This window comes from Montipora capricornis, chromosome 8, assembly GCF_036669925.1.
Source record: "Montipora capricornis isolate CH-2021 chromosome 8, ASM3666992v2, whole genome shotgun sequence".
Taxonomy (NCBI): domain Eukaryota; kingdom Metazoa; phylum Cnidaria; class Anthozoa; order Scleractinia; family Acroporidae; genus Montipora; species Montipora capricornis.
Window position 1 is genome coordinate 54842490 of NC_090890.1, and position 17662 is coordinate 54860151.

General features: G+C 40.4%; 1 protein-coding gene across 1 annotated transcript in view; it reads left to right on the forward strand.

The window, feature by feature from the left end:
* LOC138014180 (broad substrate specificity ATP-binding cassette transporter ABCG2-like) overlaps nucleotides 1-17458 on the forward strand; it is an 18274-nt gene extending 816 nt beyond the window's left edge. Inside the window, exons 2-10 of the mRNA XM_068861194.1 lie at nucleotides 1796-2099; nucleotides 3124-3183; nucleotides 4915-5029; nucleotides 6539-6691; nucleotides 8635-8792; nucleotides 9642-9793; nucleotides 10488-10580; nucleotides 12486-12685; nucleotides 17381-17458. Of these exons, the coding sequence (XP_068717295.1) occupies nucleotides 1843-2099; nucleotides 3124-3183; nucleotides 4915-5029; nucleotides 6539-6691; nucleotides 8635-8792; nucleotides 9642-9793; nucleotides 10488-10580; nucleotides 12486-12685; nucleotides 17381-17458 (1266 nt within the window). The 5' untranslated portion in view covers nucleotides 1796-1842. The remainder of the gene's footprint in view (nucleotides 1-1795; nucleotides 2100-3123; nucleotides 3184-4914; nucleotides 5030-6538; nucleotides 6692-8634; nucleotides 8793-9641; nucleotides 9794-10487; nucleotides 10581-12485; nucleotides 12686-17380) is intronic.
* The last annotated feature ends 204 nt before the right edge of the window (nucleotides 17459-17662 follow it).

Genomic DNA, 17662 nt, shown 5'->3' on the forward strand with positions numbered 1-17662 from the left:
TACATGTACACACAGGGTCTAAAGATAAAAAAAAAACAAAAAGAATATTGTGAGTGTTGAGAACTTAAGAAGATACTTGAAGTACAATAATAATAAAGTATTCTCTTTTGTCTCACAATGTGGTCACTTGTGATGTAGATCGTGACGTTTCAACTGCATACTGCTAGTCTTCATCAGGCAATAAGGTCGACTGGTTACACTTCACCTTTTAAGCAGGATGCTCCGCTGTGATTGGTTGGTTTTCAGCAGCTATGATTGGTGCATTTTGATCCTCGCTTTACTTCATTCCAAAGCGGGAACGAAGTAGAGTTTATTGATCGTGATCCTCATAATTTGGTACACATGCAGGGTCAAAGAAGCGATTCACATAAGACTTCACCCTAACCACATCAACAGGGATAGTGGAATAGAGATTCCTGAAGCATGGATGCCCACAATCAAGAAGCACAACCACAGGAGAACTGTACGACAGCAGACTGTAAAAAAAACAACACACCAAAACAGCGAGGATCAAAATACTCCAATCACAGCTGCTGAAAATTAACCAATCACAGTGGAACATCCTGCTTAAAAGGTGACGCGTAACCAGTTGACGTCATCACCTGATGAAGACTAGCAGTATGCAGTACTTTTTCTCCAATATTAAGGTAGCTCTTGACTTGTGAAAATGTACAAATGTAGGAAAGGATAGTCTCCTATGCAGCCGTTTAATATCCAATGACTGTATTGAAATGCTTGCCTCCATTCAAACTAACACCCGATCCAGGCTAGCCAAACGATGTCTGCATTGTAACAGCCATGTGTTGCAGGAGATAAAGAAAATTATTGTACTCCAGTTTTTTGCGGCCATTAGTAGTTTAGTTCAAAATGAGCGGCACAGACAGTTCTCTGAACCACTGTAAGTTTGGCATATTGGTTTGGGTCCCAGACCAAAGAGGTCAAGGTTAGAAGAGACTTGTGTTGTATGGCAAAGTCTTTAGTGTGAAACTACTTGTATTAATTCTTAAAAGTTCCTTCAAAGAAAACATAGGGCTTTGACGTCTAGTCAGAAATGTGGTTGTCAGGCTTACATTGTATTTTGCAGGGGTGACACCAAGATACAGTTTGTTTAGCTGAATCATATTTATTCTCTGTGAGGCATGGCCTTGTCATTACAAAGAGAACTATATAGGATAATAATTTGATAGTTCTTTAATGTGGCAGTGGTCTTAGTTTGAATCCGTTTTCACCTACAAGGTTAAATTGGTGATCTTCATTTTACTTAGGTTGAATAGTTAGCAACTATCAACCCCCCAAAAAGGACAGAAAACATCTATAGATATCTTCCCTCAAACTCTGTCTTATGCATTTCAACACATCTTGTTAAATTGTTTCGTATCATCTTATCGGTTTCTTTATTGATACAATTATCTATTCACTCTCAACATTACAATGTAGTAAGGGAACAAAGAAGTGTACTATGCACTTACCGGTTCCCGATTTCAGACCCTTCAGATCTATAGTCCTGTGCCTTCACCACTACACTACAATGACGAATATGCTCAACCTCTTTTCATTATTTTACCTTTGCATAATAAGTCAATTGATATCCACGTACATGTATAATAACCAAAACTGATTTCCTTCTAGGCTTAATTTAGGCTCCAGAAAAAAGTTTCTTCAATTCATCTGAGTGCATATTCAACCTTGGTAGGTTAAATGAGGATCACCAATTTAACCTACTTTTTCAAGGTAAAACTGGATTCAACCGAGAATGGATTTTAAAGGCAACATTGATGTCTCCCATCTATTTTAGATTCTAAAGGGATACCAGACTACTTCCGCAGCGTACAGTGTTATAAGATGGACCAAGAGATATCAAGTAATGAAAAGACACCACTGTTAGGAACAGAACATCCTACTTTGGAAAACCACAGAACACATGATGTTCCAGTGTATGACACCAAACCAAATGGCCCTTCACCACTAAGCCGGTCATTTTCGACAGATTCAAACCAATTTGGAAGTACAACAGTAATCTCCTATCACAACATTTGTTACTCAGTCACCACCAAGGAGAAAGGAATAAAGAAAGAGAGACAAATTATCAAAAATCTCAGGTGAGGGTTGTGCTACTGTAACATCATTTGAATGTTATTTTGAAGAAAATAAAGGATTTTACCACAATTGCTTGTAATCTCGCAATCTGATAGGTTAATTTACCGTTGTCAATGAGAGTCTAAACGCGTCATGCTCGCATCAATTTGTCACGCAATGCAATAGCCAATCAGGAACGCCCATTTGGGAAATAAACCAATCATATTTCAAGAAAGTTATAGACAACTCTTGCTCTTTCTTTGTGTCATGATTTTGCTCACGTTCTGAAATAAAAACTTTCTTTAGTGTTGAATATTGTGGTAAAAAACAATGATATTTGTCATCACAGCGGTTAAAATTTGTTCTGGACTCACTCAGCTGTGCCTCGTGAGTCCACAACATTTTGACCACTGTGATGACGAATATCATTGTCGATAACAGTACAGACAACGCTGAACCACTTTTGATTTGTTAAATTGAAGCAAGCAAGATCATTGTTAAGTTAAAGTAGTCGATAAACAGATACTTTCACAGTGGAGACCCAAACAAATTTAACAAACATACAACATGGAGTAGTGGAATTGAACATGGCATAGGCAACATTTGTGCACAGTGCTCTGACCTTTGCTCCAACTCTGCACTTTATAAAGTTTTTTATTCTTTAACCCATTCCCATAACCCATTCTTTGACCCTATTGACGAGTAAAGTTGTGTGGTATCAGACAGAGTAAAATCTATTAAGGAAAATTTGGTTTTATCAATTCCTTTATTCACTCTGATGAAGGGTTAACGCTCGAAACATCAGCTTTCCAAATCATTCATGGTGGTAATTCAACCTTTATCAACACGTTTGATAACACCAAATTTTTCTGTTTGACTCTCCCATTGATGCAGCACCACAGTTTCTTTAGAGACTAGAAATTTGTAAAATCTATTAAGTCTCACTCCAAGGAGTCATTGGGTTAGAGACGACATAGTTTTTGAGTGGATGTAGGGGTTACGGGTATTAATATAAATTTAAATTCTTTCTGTATTTCATGATTTAAGTGGCCTTGTGCAACCTGGATTAAATGCAATACTTGGACCAACAGGAAGTGGAAAGACAACGTATGTATAACATAATAGGATATCAAATTTTCTTCCTGTTTTTCGACAAATGTCCTATCTTCGTCCTAGATATTTTTCCCTTTACTCTGAGACCCTTTTTAAGGAGCAATATGGTTTCTTGATAAGGCAACCCAGTGGTGAGGGAATTTGATCAACTAAAAGGGATCAGTGATGAAAGATGTTGAGATCTTTTTAATTTGTATAATGAAAAAATCTGAAGACTTCTCCATCAATGATCAAAGACCCAAAAAACTAAGCAAAATTAATGCATTCCTTTTCACTGTCTAATGTTACAAATTCGTCCATTTTGGAAAATCCCCAGTTTGGTAGGCTAAGTGGTTGTTGCTATGGTTATTGCGATAAATTCTGTGATTGGTGGATTAAGCTGAGTGCACTTAATATGATTGGCTGATGTAACTGTTCGATTTCAGGTATCCGATTATTTACTGTTGTATACAGCTGTCTTTTTCTGGGGGGTCTTCAATCTTTGTTTTTTATTTCCTGGTTTTTCACATACTTGACTTCTTCACGCTATTTCAGGCTATTTCAGTGGTGAGGGAATGTGATGAGGTAAAAGGGATCAGTGATGAAGGATGTTGAGATCTTTTTAATTTGTATAATGAAAAAATCTTAAGACTTCTCCATCCATGATCAAAGACCCAAAAAACTAAGGACTTCCTCCCACCTCCTAAAAGTAAATAACACATCAAACAGTAAATGGGATAAACATGATTTTGATGATTGTCGAGTCGTTTCTGGTGAATTATCACAGAGTCCTCATTTCCCACACCCCCAGGCCAGAATGTTACAAACAGAGACTCCAAGAAACAAGTAAATGTAAAACTGTGACGAGAAAACACAGCATTCCTTTTGTTTGCAGTGGACAGTATAGTAAATAATTTTTGGAAAATTGTCTAAAAGGTCTTAATTGTTTTTGTTCTGTTTCTACCACATTGGTGTAGTAGACCTTTGGATAATTATTCAGGAATTACTTACGGTCAACTGCAAACAACAGAAATGGAGTATTTTGCTTGTTAGTTAGATTTTTTGCTTTCTTGAATGGTGTCATTGTATTTGGTCTTTGTCTTTCACATTCCAGCCATGGTTGTGTGAACAATGAGTACCCTGCAGTATTTCACATGAAAATGACTCAGAGCTGCCCTTTGTAACCAACAATGTTTTGCTATTAATCATAACCATTACAATTTTCTCAAATTGTATTGGTGTTTTGACTACTTTATTTTTCACTAATTATTGTGTATAATGGTAACAGGACTGAGTGGAGTCCAATTTGGTGTGTAGTCATACAAGTGATTAACAAAATTGGACGACCGTGTAGTGGAAATCCGATTTGTTTAATCACTAGTATGATTACAGACCGAATTGGACGACACAAAGTCCTGTTAGCAATTAATCATGACCATTACAATTTCCAAGAAAGGAAAATTAGTGCATTCCTTTTTCACTGTCTAATGTTACAAATTTGTCCATTTTGGAAAATCTCCAGTTTGGTAGGGTAAGTGGTTGTTGCTATGGTTATTGTGATAAATTCTGTGATTGGTGGATTAAGCTGAGTGCACTTAATATGATTGGCTGATGTACATGTAACTGTCCGATTTCAGGGATCCGATTATTTACTGTTGTATACAGCTCTCTTTTTCTGGGGGCTCTTCAATCTTTGTTTTTTATTTCCTTGTTTTTCACATACGTGACTTCTTCACGCTATTTCAGGCTTCTGGACATCTTGGCTGGCCGGAAGGATCGAAAACATCTGTCAGGTGTAGTCCTTGTTAATGGACAAAAGCAACCAGAGAATTTCAAATGTATCACCGGATATGTTGTACAGGTTGGTTGAAGAAAGCCAAAGTGACAAACACACACAGCTTTTAGAATTGTCTTTAAATAAAACAGAACTTATTAGAGAGATTTATACGGCAAACGGCAAAATGTGACTTTTACCAAAATCAAAGAGACGAAAAGAGAGAAATGCTCCTCGCACGTATCTGGATAATTTAAGCAACTGTCTCTGATTATAGACACCTGAAAAATTCAGATGGCTCCAACGGGATTTGAAGCCATGACCTCTGCGATGCCAGTGCATTGCTTTACCAACTGAGCTATGAAACCGCACAGTTGAAAGCAGGTCAATATAAATATTTGGCTTTTGTACATCTCCCACCGTCAATACAAACTAACTCACCTTGACCAGCTTCTAGATGGCTCGGTTGCTCGGTTGTAAGCCATTTTACGGCGCAATCGTTCGGTCATAGATTCAAATTTCTTTTAAGCCTGTACTTTTTTCCATGGGGTACTCTGGAAATACTTAAATTTCTCCACTGACTGCAATGAAATTCTGCAATGTTGTTTCGCATAGATAGTCGTGACATCATTCTACGTCGTTGTACGCTTTGTCTCATCAAAATACTGAGTTGCTAATGGAAGACGACGTATTATGAACATATTAGCATCAAATGATCACAGAATTTCCATGCAAAAGGGAAACGTGTTTTTGGTGGATGGATTGTAATGTTGACTAATATGTGCAGCCGACGTGAGAAAAGGTATCATGAGAACAATGATTGATGTTGCCTTTGGATATGATTTGGAAAATGAAGCACAATTGTATTTAAGGCGATGCAAAACTCAAACTGACGTTGCTTAGGTTTTGTGTCCGTCCGCTTTTTCTTTCCTTGTTATCGATTATGTATGGAATCATAGTTCATTATGCATGGTTCTCTAGGCGTAAACACTAACGGCTTAGTTGACCAGTGGCATCATCGACCACAGCGTTTATACCATCTACTGACGTTACGCCAATCACTTGACTCTGAAGATGAGTTACGCTTAGGTTAGCTAAACATCATTCAATGTCACCCTAATCAGTCCTCAGGACTACACTCACCCGGACGATCGTACTTCTCTTTAAGAATTGTAGTGGGTTTAAGGACGGTGCCTACTATTATTATTGTGCATACGTTCTGCGCATCCAATTAAAAAAAAAAACACGCGGAGAAAGCATAACTTAGCAAGTGCTCTTGGTATCCAAAAAGAAGATTGGGGGTAACCATGCATTTTTTAGAGATAATTGAGCTTCATTTTGGAAAAGGACGCCATACATTGCCTTGTATTTTAAAGCTTTTTATAATTAATATTGTTGATTGATCATCTTTGAAAAATGCGTGGTTTCCCCCAATTTTCTTTTTGCTTTTCCCACATACTCATAAACCGTGCAAATATTCCTTTGAATTAGTAGGCACCGTCCTTGGTGCTTTCTAAACCACTTGCTTACGAATGAAGTTCATTCAACACTTAATTGAACCCCACTCTATGCATTCAGTTTTTTATAATTTTCCAGGATGATGTTGTGATGGGAACTTTAACGGTGAGAGAGAACTTGCATTTCTCTGCATCCTTAAGACTCTCCAGAAAGCTGAGTAAACGCGAGCGTTCAAAGAGAGTAGAGGAAACTCTTAGCGACTTGGGCTTGTTTCATGTGGCGGAGTCTAAAGTACGTACAGATAAGTCTAATGGTAATGGTAATGCATTTGTATACTGCACATATCACATCAGTCTCGTGGCGATTTGTAAATTCTCTGAGAGTTAGACCACCAACATCGATGGTCTCCAGTGTGTGAGTTCTTTAAGGTCCCACATTGTTGGTTAACAGGAAGGGTTGTAAGACGGGGCCCACGGTTTTTAGTCCTTATCAGAGAAGACTTGAAAGTCTAACCATTTGCAGATGAAATTACAAAGGCAGCACTTTCTCCTCAGTTAGTTTTAACATTGACCCCTGGGAGTGAGACTTGACATATTTTACTCTGTCTAATACCAGACGACTTTACTTGTCAATGGGGGGTGTCCTAGGGCGTTTGAGGTGTGAATGGGTTAACCCACTGACCCCTGGGAGTGACACTTAATAGATTTTACTCTGTCTAACGCAAGACCAGTTTACTCGTCAATGGGGGTGTCCTAGGGCGTTTGAGGTGTGAATGGGTTAACCCACTGACCCCTGGGAGTGGCACTTGATAGATTTTACTCTGTCTAACGCAAGACCAGTTTACTCGTCAATGGGGGGTGGCTTAGGGCGTTGGAGGTGGGAATGGGTGACCCCACTGACCCCTGGGAGTGACAATTGAAAGATTTTACTCTGTCTAACGCCAAACGACTGTATTCATCAATGGGGGGTGTCCTAGGGCGTTTGAGGTGTGAATGGGTTAACCCACTGACCCCTGGGAGTGATACTTAATAGATTTTACTCTGTCTAATGCAAGACCAGTTTACTCGTCAATGGGGGTGTCCTAGGGCGTTTGAGGTGTGAATGGGTTAACCCACTGACCCCTGGGAGTGACACTTAATAGATTTTACTCTGTCTAACGCCAGACGACTTTACTCGTCAATGGGGGGTGTCCTAGGGCGTTTGAGGTGTGAATGGGTTAACCCACTGACCCCTGGGAGTGACACTTAATAGATTTTACTCTGTCTAATGCAAGACCGGTTTACTCGTCTATGGGGGTGTCCCAGGGCGTTTGAGGTGTGAATGGCTTAACCCACTGACCCCTGGGAGTGACACTTAATAGATTTTACTCTGTCTAACGCAAGACCAGTTTACTCGTCAATGGGGGTGTCCTACGGCGTTTGAGGTGTGAATGGGTTAACCCACTGACCCCTGGGAGTGACACTTGACAGAGTTTACTCTGTCTAACGCTAGACGACTTTACTCGTCAATGGGGGGTGTCCTACGGCGTTTGAGGTGTGAATGGGTTAACCCACTGACCCCTGGGAGTGACACTTAATAGATTTTACTCTGTCTAACGCAAGACCAGTTTACTCGTCAATGGGGGTGTCCCAGGGCGTTTGAGGTGTAAACGGGTTAACCCACTGACCCCTGGGAGTGACACTTCATAGATTTTACTCGTACATGGGGGGCACATTAGGGCGTTTGAGGTGTGAATGGGTTAACCAACTGACCCCTGGGAGTGACACTTGACAAATTTTACTCGTCAATGGGGGGCGTCCTCGGGCGTTTGAGGCGTGAATGGGTTAAGCAGTCTCTTCCATTAAGGACGTGATCTTCCGCACGAAAGTCCGCTGCTCAAGCAACTGAGCCACAATTCTATATGAAATCAGCGGCAACTGTCTTTGCATGAAATGATTTAAAATTTAAAAATTAGGGGATTGCTTTTAAAATTATGCCGAGCCTTTTCAATTATTGCCATTCATGAAAAGGGCTAGAGGAGAAACAAAACCCTACAAAAGCGCTGTACCAGTCTTCCTGAGAGTTCTAGAATTTTTCGGCGAGTGGTAAGCCTTACTGATGCTGTCCAGAAATAACATCAAACAAAACACATCAGAAAAAATATTCTTGCAAATTTCTGGAACTGAGAAAAATGGAAATCATCCACGGAGCTCATCTGTTCGTAAATTCATTAATTTTATTTGCTCATCCGCCAGGTTGGAAACGAGTTTATTCGAGGAATATCTGGAGGTGAACGCAAACGTACCAACATTGGAATGGAACTTATATTGGCACCATCTGTTTTGTTTCTTGATGAGCCAACCACTGGGCTGGATGCAGCCACAGCTGTGTCCGTTGTTCAGCTTCTTCAAGGGTAGGGAAGGTCTTTACTGCCTCGCTAAAGTAAATTCTTTGTGAAGATTTTCCTGCGCGTGAACAGCCACTCGAGAATGTGTGAAAGAGCGCGGTTGAATTCTTTGACTACAGAATTTGACCTTGTCCCTCAGCGTTTTCCTCGGCGTTTTCCAGCGTTTTAACGTATTAAAAGAATACCTTTTCAAACGTAAAACAAATACTTTTATTATGCTAAAACGGCAGTTAACGCTGATGAAAACCGTTTGAAATGCAAATACCTTTTAAAATACGGAGATGGTATAGTCAATGGAGTGGACAAGGCTTCGGTCGTGAAGATTCATTTAAGTATTGCCAGTCAAGTAATCACTGCAGGTGTAATTGAAAACTGTTGCTTAGAGCGTTGTTAGTCCTACTCAGAACAAATAAATGACGAAGGCTCTAATCATCCTACTTCTAACCATCCTATTTCTAACCGGTGACAAAGAACTACAATGATGGTTAAACGTCTTGGGACATTGCGCGACATGCAGATTAATCTATGCACCACAACCCCCTCCCTCTCCCCCCCCCCCCCCCCAGAAAAAAAAAGTTGTACATTCCAAGCTGGCAATATAGCTGTTTGCTTTTAACAACATTGTAGGAGGTGGAAGGGGGGAACGGTAAACACGCCCTGTAATCGCAAATCAGGTCCTTCTTCCTCGAGTGACATAAACGATATTTTTCTTTATTTAAAAAAAACGTTTTCGTTGACTGCCACCTGGAATTTTGTCCCCCATTGTAGCGCCGTGTAGACTGTCGGTCATTGAGGATAAGTTTCATGGCCCATCAGTTTTCACAATGTCATTTACTGTCGCTTTATCCTTTATAGGCTCGGTCACCGTGGCAAAACCGTGATTATGTCCATACACCAGCCTCGCTACTCGATATTTAAGACCTTTGACACTATTTCATTACTGTCCAATGGCGAGTTTGTGTACCAGGGCCCCGCAAATCAAGCAATGAAGTACTTTGAGGATATAGGTGATTATTATAGTTCGTAATGCGCTTTTCACCCGATTGTGGAATATAATTTCGCCCATTGCTTTGCTTTTGTATTCTTGAGCCATGTGATTGCCGCAAAAATCTTGCACCACATTGGAACCTATTGGCGGCAATCGAAGAACTTGCTCGCAACCTCGTCTCCAGGGTCTTGCTTTCAGCCGCCTTTTTGAAAGCCGAAGAGCCAGCCCGGTGTCGTGGTGTGCTTTCCGGAGCCGCCTGTATTTGGTTTGCGTATGATTGGCTATGTGGATTATCGACATTTGCAATTAACCCAAGTAATTTTGCAACCGTCAACGGCTTCATATGCTCGTCTTATGGCTATTTTTGTGATTGAAGTTTCAGTGACCTAGACTAAAAAAGGCCTTGCACTGTGAAACTGAACTTTCTACATTCTTCAATGGATAAATCGTGCTTTTAAGATTTCGATGCCCATACTTTTGAAGTTGTTACCTAAAGTTGAACACCTTACCACCTCAGTAAAAACGGGCTGAATCCCAAATATGATTCAATTAACCTACAATACAAAATTTCAGCCCATCTCAGCCTTTCTTTCTTTCACTTTCGGGTAATGTAAAACTTTTGGCTATGCGTGATTTGTATAGTCCGCCAACACGTTACACTTAGAGAGCATATATCTTCCTTCATGATTACGTTTCTATTTTTTTGCTCAAAGGTTTTGTTTGTGAACCACATAATAATCCAGCAGACTTTTTTATGGATGTAATAAACGAATGTGACGCTGCTCACCGATTAAGTAACAGCTCAGGTATAGTCTGACTCCTCCCCTATTTTTCCTTTCTTTCTCTACCTCCCATCTGCTAACCCTTGTCTCCCCTCCCCTCCTGAATCCCTCATTGTTTTTCCCTTCCGCTGTTGCAAGTACCAGTTATATTAAGTCGAATAATTTAATGTCAGTGGAATAAATAGGCTCCATCACCAGCCAAAGACCGCGTTCGTTCTCAATCAGCGGAATCTGGAGCCAAGTAAATCTGTTTTAGTTCCCAGGTGCTCATCGTCCAAGGGCATTCTGAGATATGGGAACAAGTCAGAACCCATCACTTGACAACCCATACTCTACCTCTGAAATGACGATTATCGACAATTCCTAATCCTAATCCTAAATCGACTATTATCGTCATTACGTCGGTACAATTATCGTCAATTTAGGACGCTTAGCGCTTGATAGGGATTATGGGAAATTAACTCTGTTTTCAAAATCCGAGCCCCAATGCCTGAACTCGGAGGACTCTAACCTGGGAATGTTCAATTAAACACCCTTTCACTTAACCACTAGACTACCACATCGCTAGCTGCCAGAACATTATTATTTTTTAATATGTCAATATTTTTTCTTCCCAGTGCGGTTGTAAACGTGTATTATCACCCGCTAAGAAACAAGTTTAAGGACGGTGCCTACTATTGTTATTGCGCATACCTTCTGCGCATCTCGAGACACTCGGATTTCCTATCGGTGATACTTACTAATACAGGGATATTTTTGCGCAGTTTAAAACTATCCGGAGAAAGTAGATCTTAGTAAGTGTCCTTAGTATCCTTACTAAGAAAATTGGGGGTAACCACGCATTTTTCAAAGACAATTACTGAATAATATTTGTAAAAAGCTTTAAAATACAAAGCAATGTATGGTGTTCTTTCTTAAATTGCAGCTTAATTATCTCTCAAAAATTCATGGTTACCCCCAATTTTCTTTTTGGATTTCAATAACACTTGTTAAGATCTACATTTCCTGCATAATCACACACCGGAGAAAAAATATCTTTAATTAGTAGGCACCGTCCTTAAACTGGAGAAAATGTTGGTTACGAAACCTCAAGAGAAAGCTAATAATTTTAAAATCAAGCACTAGACTTAACCACTATTCAACAATAATTTTATTTATACTAAGTAGAGTTGGTAAGTAATCTATGGGCGTAGCCAGGATTTTTCAAAGGGGGGGGAGTCACACTGTGTCAAACAGAGGGTACTCGCGTTTTCGCAACCTGAATATTGTAGGTCGTTTGAGTAAAAAACGGCTTACAAAGGGGGGGGTCACGGGCACCCCAGGACCCCTGGGGACCCCCCTACTTTTTCTGTTTTCATCTGGTACCAGAAGTCCTGGAACAGGGTAATCTAAATTGACAATGACACTCAATCCAGAGAAAATTAGGAATTGTCGATAATCTTCATTTCGATAGTAGAGGAGATGTTGCACTTGACCGCTTTCCGTCTTGTGACTGCTATGCAACCACTCACTACCAGTCCGACTGATGAAGGCAAAGTAATGCGGCCGAAATATTTCGATCCCGTGATTTTATACCTTTCTGAGTCGGAATCTTTTGCAGTTATGAATCCAGAACTTAACATTCTCTTATTTAATTTATTCTTGTGCAGCCAGTTTAATATTTACTCGCTGTCACGCTAAAACCCCCTGAATGTTATAACTTAAGAATGAACTACAATCTTGGACAAAATAGATGGGAAATTTGTACCCCCTCTCCCCCCCAAATCAAGGATGGCAAAATGGCGCGTTTTGGCTTTTGCGCGGCTTCATCCTTGATTTGGGGGGGGGGGGAATGGGGGTTTCCTGTTCCATTTTATTCGGTCCAACATTGTAGTTTTAAATCTTTTTCAAAGCAAAGAATATAACTTATAACATGATTGTTATTTTTAGAAACAACTGTTGTGTCCATGGGAGAGGGCCATTCCTCAACTAAGCCGCCAAATTTGCCGGAGATCTTCAGGAAGTCACAGTTTGCTAAAATTGTCCAGGATTCCACAAAGCCAATCCTGGAGGAATTCTCTGCCAGCCAGGGTAGCGTGGTAGTTTCTGAAGGGGACAAGATAACCTATGCTACTTCATTTTGCAGTCAGGTGTGGTGATCATAGGTTACTTATCTTTCGATTCTGAATACGAATGAGTACTTAATTAACCACTCCCCTTGGGGCCTTTCAGGGGCAATGTTCAAAATTTTTGCGGGGGACTTTTGCCAGACTGCTTTATGGCGCAAATGGCAGCCGTGCAGTTCGCAATTTTAACTGAGTAACAAGTAGAATTCACAGGTGCCCCCAGAACAGAGTGAATGAGAGATCAACACCAGGAGTTCGGACACCGGTGCTAGAACAACTACAGTTTCTTTCTTTTTTACCGAGTCATACGATGACCGGATATTGCACTGCTTGCAACGTAAACGCAAAAACTCGTTTTCGGTCACGCACACAATTATTTAAAACATATTCCCCCATCAATGTTTCGCGTAGTGCGTCCGTACGTTAGTGGTAATCGCGATTGCCTCAGAATGAATGAGGGGTACCGAGTTTGAGTCGTACTTGGGTTGCCTTCTACGTGGCAAGAAATGTTACACACGCGCAACCACAGTGCGACCCCGCCCCCAAACTTCGAACGAAGTAGAAACTTTGCACTTAGACTTGCTCTGAAGAGGAGGCAAACATTAACTCGGAAATGGCTTATTGTCACACATACCCAGGGCTACAAAGTTTCCTATATTTCAGTGACGGAGCATGCGCAGTGATAGAGCATTTGAAACAGTAACGGGAAGGTCGTAGGTTCTTTGTATGAAAACTGACAGCAATCTTCTTTACTGATGCACTTCCTTGTATTCGAAATCAGCTTAAATCGTTTCAAATGTTATGAAACTTGTCTTAGGCAGTTAAAACAAATTATTACGTCTGTGTTCTAATATTCTTGAAAAAACCGCGCCTATCTGCGTTCAAAGAGTAACAGGAATACGATTTTAGAGGGCTACATTGTAGCTTGAACGGACCTTACTCCCTTCTACATTTTGTTTTCCTACCTGTAGAATCTGAGACCGAATATTCAAGATGCCACTTTCTTTCAAAGGTGGCTGGCAAGCCTTTGTTTTTAATAAGCAAGACCAAGGATCTTTTGAGTGTCATCACGTCTGTACTGAGGAAAGAAACTGTGCAAAGCTCATAGTGGCAAAGTCCAAATTATTTAGCTTAAGAGAGCATTGGAGCAATACATGTTTAGATTTCGATGAAGTATTCCTTCTCTAGAGCTTTCGATAGTGTCTATGCTGTGGTTTAATTTTGTTTTTGGTTTTTTTTTTTTCCAAACCAGTTTAAACTTTATTAATCAACTGTCTGAAAAAAAGATTTTTCTTTCTTTGGGGGTGTAGTTAAGAAAAAAAGGGGCTAGGTTTTTTAGGTTTTCTGAAAAAGAACTAGACATTTTTCCTCTCTTGTTTTAACTTACCACTCCCTGATCCTCTCCAGTACCTCCATCCCCCCTTATGCTCAATCCCTTTACACAGCACTACTCACAGACACTTCATATTTCTCAAGACCTTTCTATATACTCACCAGAACTGGATCTTGAACTCCATTTGGATCTGCTGCCTACTCCTTAATCCTCCTGACCACGCAAGCAATTGATCCAAATTCCTCAAAATAAATTGTAAATAAACAATGGCGTTCCGACGAAGGAGGACTAATTCTAATCTTGTCCTTTTACGAATGTCCCGAATACGTTTCGCGGGTATCGGTTGTGATGCCATGCGACTTCAGGGTTTGGACGCCATCTTGGATTGGCTGGCCAACGGGCACATCACCGCAATCTGATGTGATTGTGAATCTGTCATGCCTCGACATCGGGTTTGTATCGCAATGCCCGCATGCCCAAATCAAAGCGGTAAAAATTCCCTATATTTCTACCCAATCTCGTTCCCACATCCACGATCCTTTTCCGCTCTGACCAAAAGGATCGTGGCTCTGGCTTTGATTTGACGCATGACCTTCGGTCGCCACCTACATCTCCTCTCCCATCTCTATTTATTTCAGACAGCCGTAGCACCGCATTATGTGCCTAAAAGGCACGTGATTACGTGGAAAAATCTTAGCCCGGCCGGTTAGCCGCGATCCCGGCATCTCGGGTAACCGAGCTGAGAATTTTCCTTTTAATCGCAAACTTGCTTTTTGGTGTTTTTTTTTCTCAACCGTGCCGGGACCTCGGCTAAACGAGCCAGCCCACGTAAACGGGACAACTCGGCTGCAAAACATTGATCTCCAACGAATGCACTTAATTTGGGGGAAGAAAATGAAACTTTATTCTTAAGTGCTGACGTTTATCATAAAAATCTCAAATTTGGATATTTCAAGTTGCTGTTTTTCAGACTACGCCAAAGAAATGGGAAAAAGTGAAATGCACGTGCAGGGAATGCAAAGCTGTCGTTTTGTCCACTTCATCTGCAAATTTGTGATGTTCTCGTTCAGGTCCCCGTTGTCGTTGATTATTAGTTGCCTATTATTATTGAGTTCCAGCAGATGGAAAAATATGCCCAAACTTTTTCAAGTTTAAGTATTTCTTTTAATCAAGGTAAGAACATTATATTTCTTACAGCAATGAATTACTTTTGGCCATTGAGGCTGACCTACCTGGCAACATTACAAGATACCTAAACTACCAAGGCCCGTTCAAAACAAACCAAACTGTTGAGTTAAAAACGACTGAAGAGTGGAGTTTGAATCAATCTGGTGCTGCAGGTTATGTTAAGAGCGGCAAACAACGTTGAGTTCGGCAGGGTCTGTCGCATTATGCGATCATGGAGTGACGACTGATTCATGATACGGCGTTCTGGTCATATGCCGAACGAAACGCACCTCAGCTCTTACCCAAGCCCAAATCTAAGTTTGGTGCGACCTACAGGTACGTTCCTGGTTTCTCTGAAGTCGCTCTTAAGTCAAAATTTATTGAGTTTGGTTCGGCACATGGCTGGAGCGGCGTTTGGAACGGGCCTAAGGAATATAGCAATTTTACGAAGAAAAAAAGAGTTCAGCAAGTTACGAACATTATCTTTCTTACTACAATGAATCATTTTTTCACTATCAAGGCTTTTCAAGTTTAAGTAATTCTTTTAATCAAGGTAAGAACGTTATATTTCTTACTGCAATGAATTGCTTTTGGCCATTGAGGCTGAGCTACTTGGCAACATTACAAGATATGAATTAAAGTACTATGATATGCAGCTGCAATTTCAGAAAGAAAATACACGATATAACACATAATTATGCATTAATCAAGTTGAGAACATTATCTATCTTACTACAATTAATCATTTTTTGCTATTAAGGCTATGCAGCTTCCTGGCAACCTTACAAGATATGAAATAAAGCACTAAGATATACAGCAATAATATTAATTATGCAATCATTTGCAACTTCCACATATCCCATAATACCCTGCTCTTTGAGAGGAGGGGGCGGGATGGGGAACGACAACAAGATCAATATGGCGAGCAGTGGAGCGGGGAGAAGCGAAGATCGTAATGTATCGAAACTGACGCATTTATCTGATGTTTTACGGTTGGGAATGGTAGCTTTGAAAGAAGTTTGTACGGAGACAAATTGTTCAGCCGAAAACCTTGGTAAAAGGCGATGCTAAGAATGATTTGTAACAGCTAAACATTGCCACGTGCGGTGACGTGACGTGAAGAGCAAACCAGAGGAGAAATCATGGCCTCCTTACCTGCAGACCCTTGGGTAAATCACGCTCTTGCTTACGTGACAATATTGACATCCAAGACGTGAAAGAAGCGGTTTGAATGGAGAGGAGCTGAAAAAATACAAGACGGTCATGCCAGCGCTTGAGGTCTTACAACTTCACGTCAGTGATTATGCCCGGAACTATTTTTTGTAGTCGTGCAGAATAAAGTAATATACGCTGCCTGATAAAAAAAATCAAAAAAATCTAGGATTTATCCCTTTATTTGTTGCAAAAGTAACTGAGCCAATCTGTGCAATATAGTTGAAAGATCACTCAGTGACTCGCTAGCGTATAATTTGTACCTTTGGCGGCAGCTCTTATCAGTGAATGTTGTTTACAATTAATTCATTTGCGCTGGACACCATCTCTACCATGTGACCACAACTTGTGTGCTGTGCGAGCTTTGCAGCAAGCGCTCTTTCTCTACTGAGCACTTCAAAACCCGCCTTCATCCACCCCACTGTACATGTATTGTAGGACTAAGAAAGGACTGCAGTCATATAGGTGATGCATTGTTTGTTCTATGTGAGATAATTGTTGGAATTAAATGTAAACGGGCAGACCCCAAACGAGCAATATATGAACCAAAACTAGTAGAAAACTCAATATTTTAAAGACAAAGTTAGAAATGAATCTCCCGAAAAGAAATGGAAGCGTTCAGAAACCTTGGCAAACTGGTTTCACTGAAGAGCAGAACCTCGAGGAAAAAAAATGAAGCTTAAAATGACATATTGGCTTAAAATACGAGAGAGCGTCTTTTCTCTCAATTTTTCGTTTAATAGGTATATCCAGTGAACAGCATTCAAATAGGGAAAGGAATTGTATTCATGACCGGACATTGATGTCCCTCATTGCATGGAAGTATATAGAAATACAGGAGACTAGGCATGTACAAAGTACAGTTCATCAACCAAATGCACATCAAACAGCACTTTCACGTAACTTACCTGGATATTTTATAACCCCTCAAAAGTACCAGCCCCTCTCCCCACCCAAGATTAAAGAACGGACTAATAAAATTTACGAAAAAGTTGTGTGTTTCTCAGGAGGAAAGAGCACATATTGGAGAAGCGAGAGGAGAGGTAACTGTGAAGCTTGGTACTGGAACGGAAAACCTCGCATAACTGGCTCAAAATACAAAAAGCATTAATTAATTGAATCTAAAACCAGACCAACCAAAGCCTTGTCTAGTAAATGTGTATGAACACATTAACTAGATGGGCTGCCTTCAGAAAACGAGATTATAAAACGTTATTCTCACAGCAAAAACGTTAAAAAAATGTGCGTCAAGAACTGCTTTGTTCAGGAAGAGTGTGGGGAAACTCATC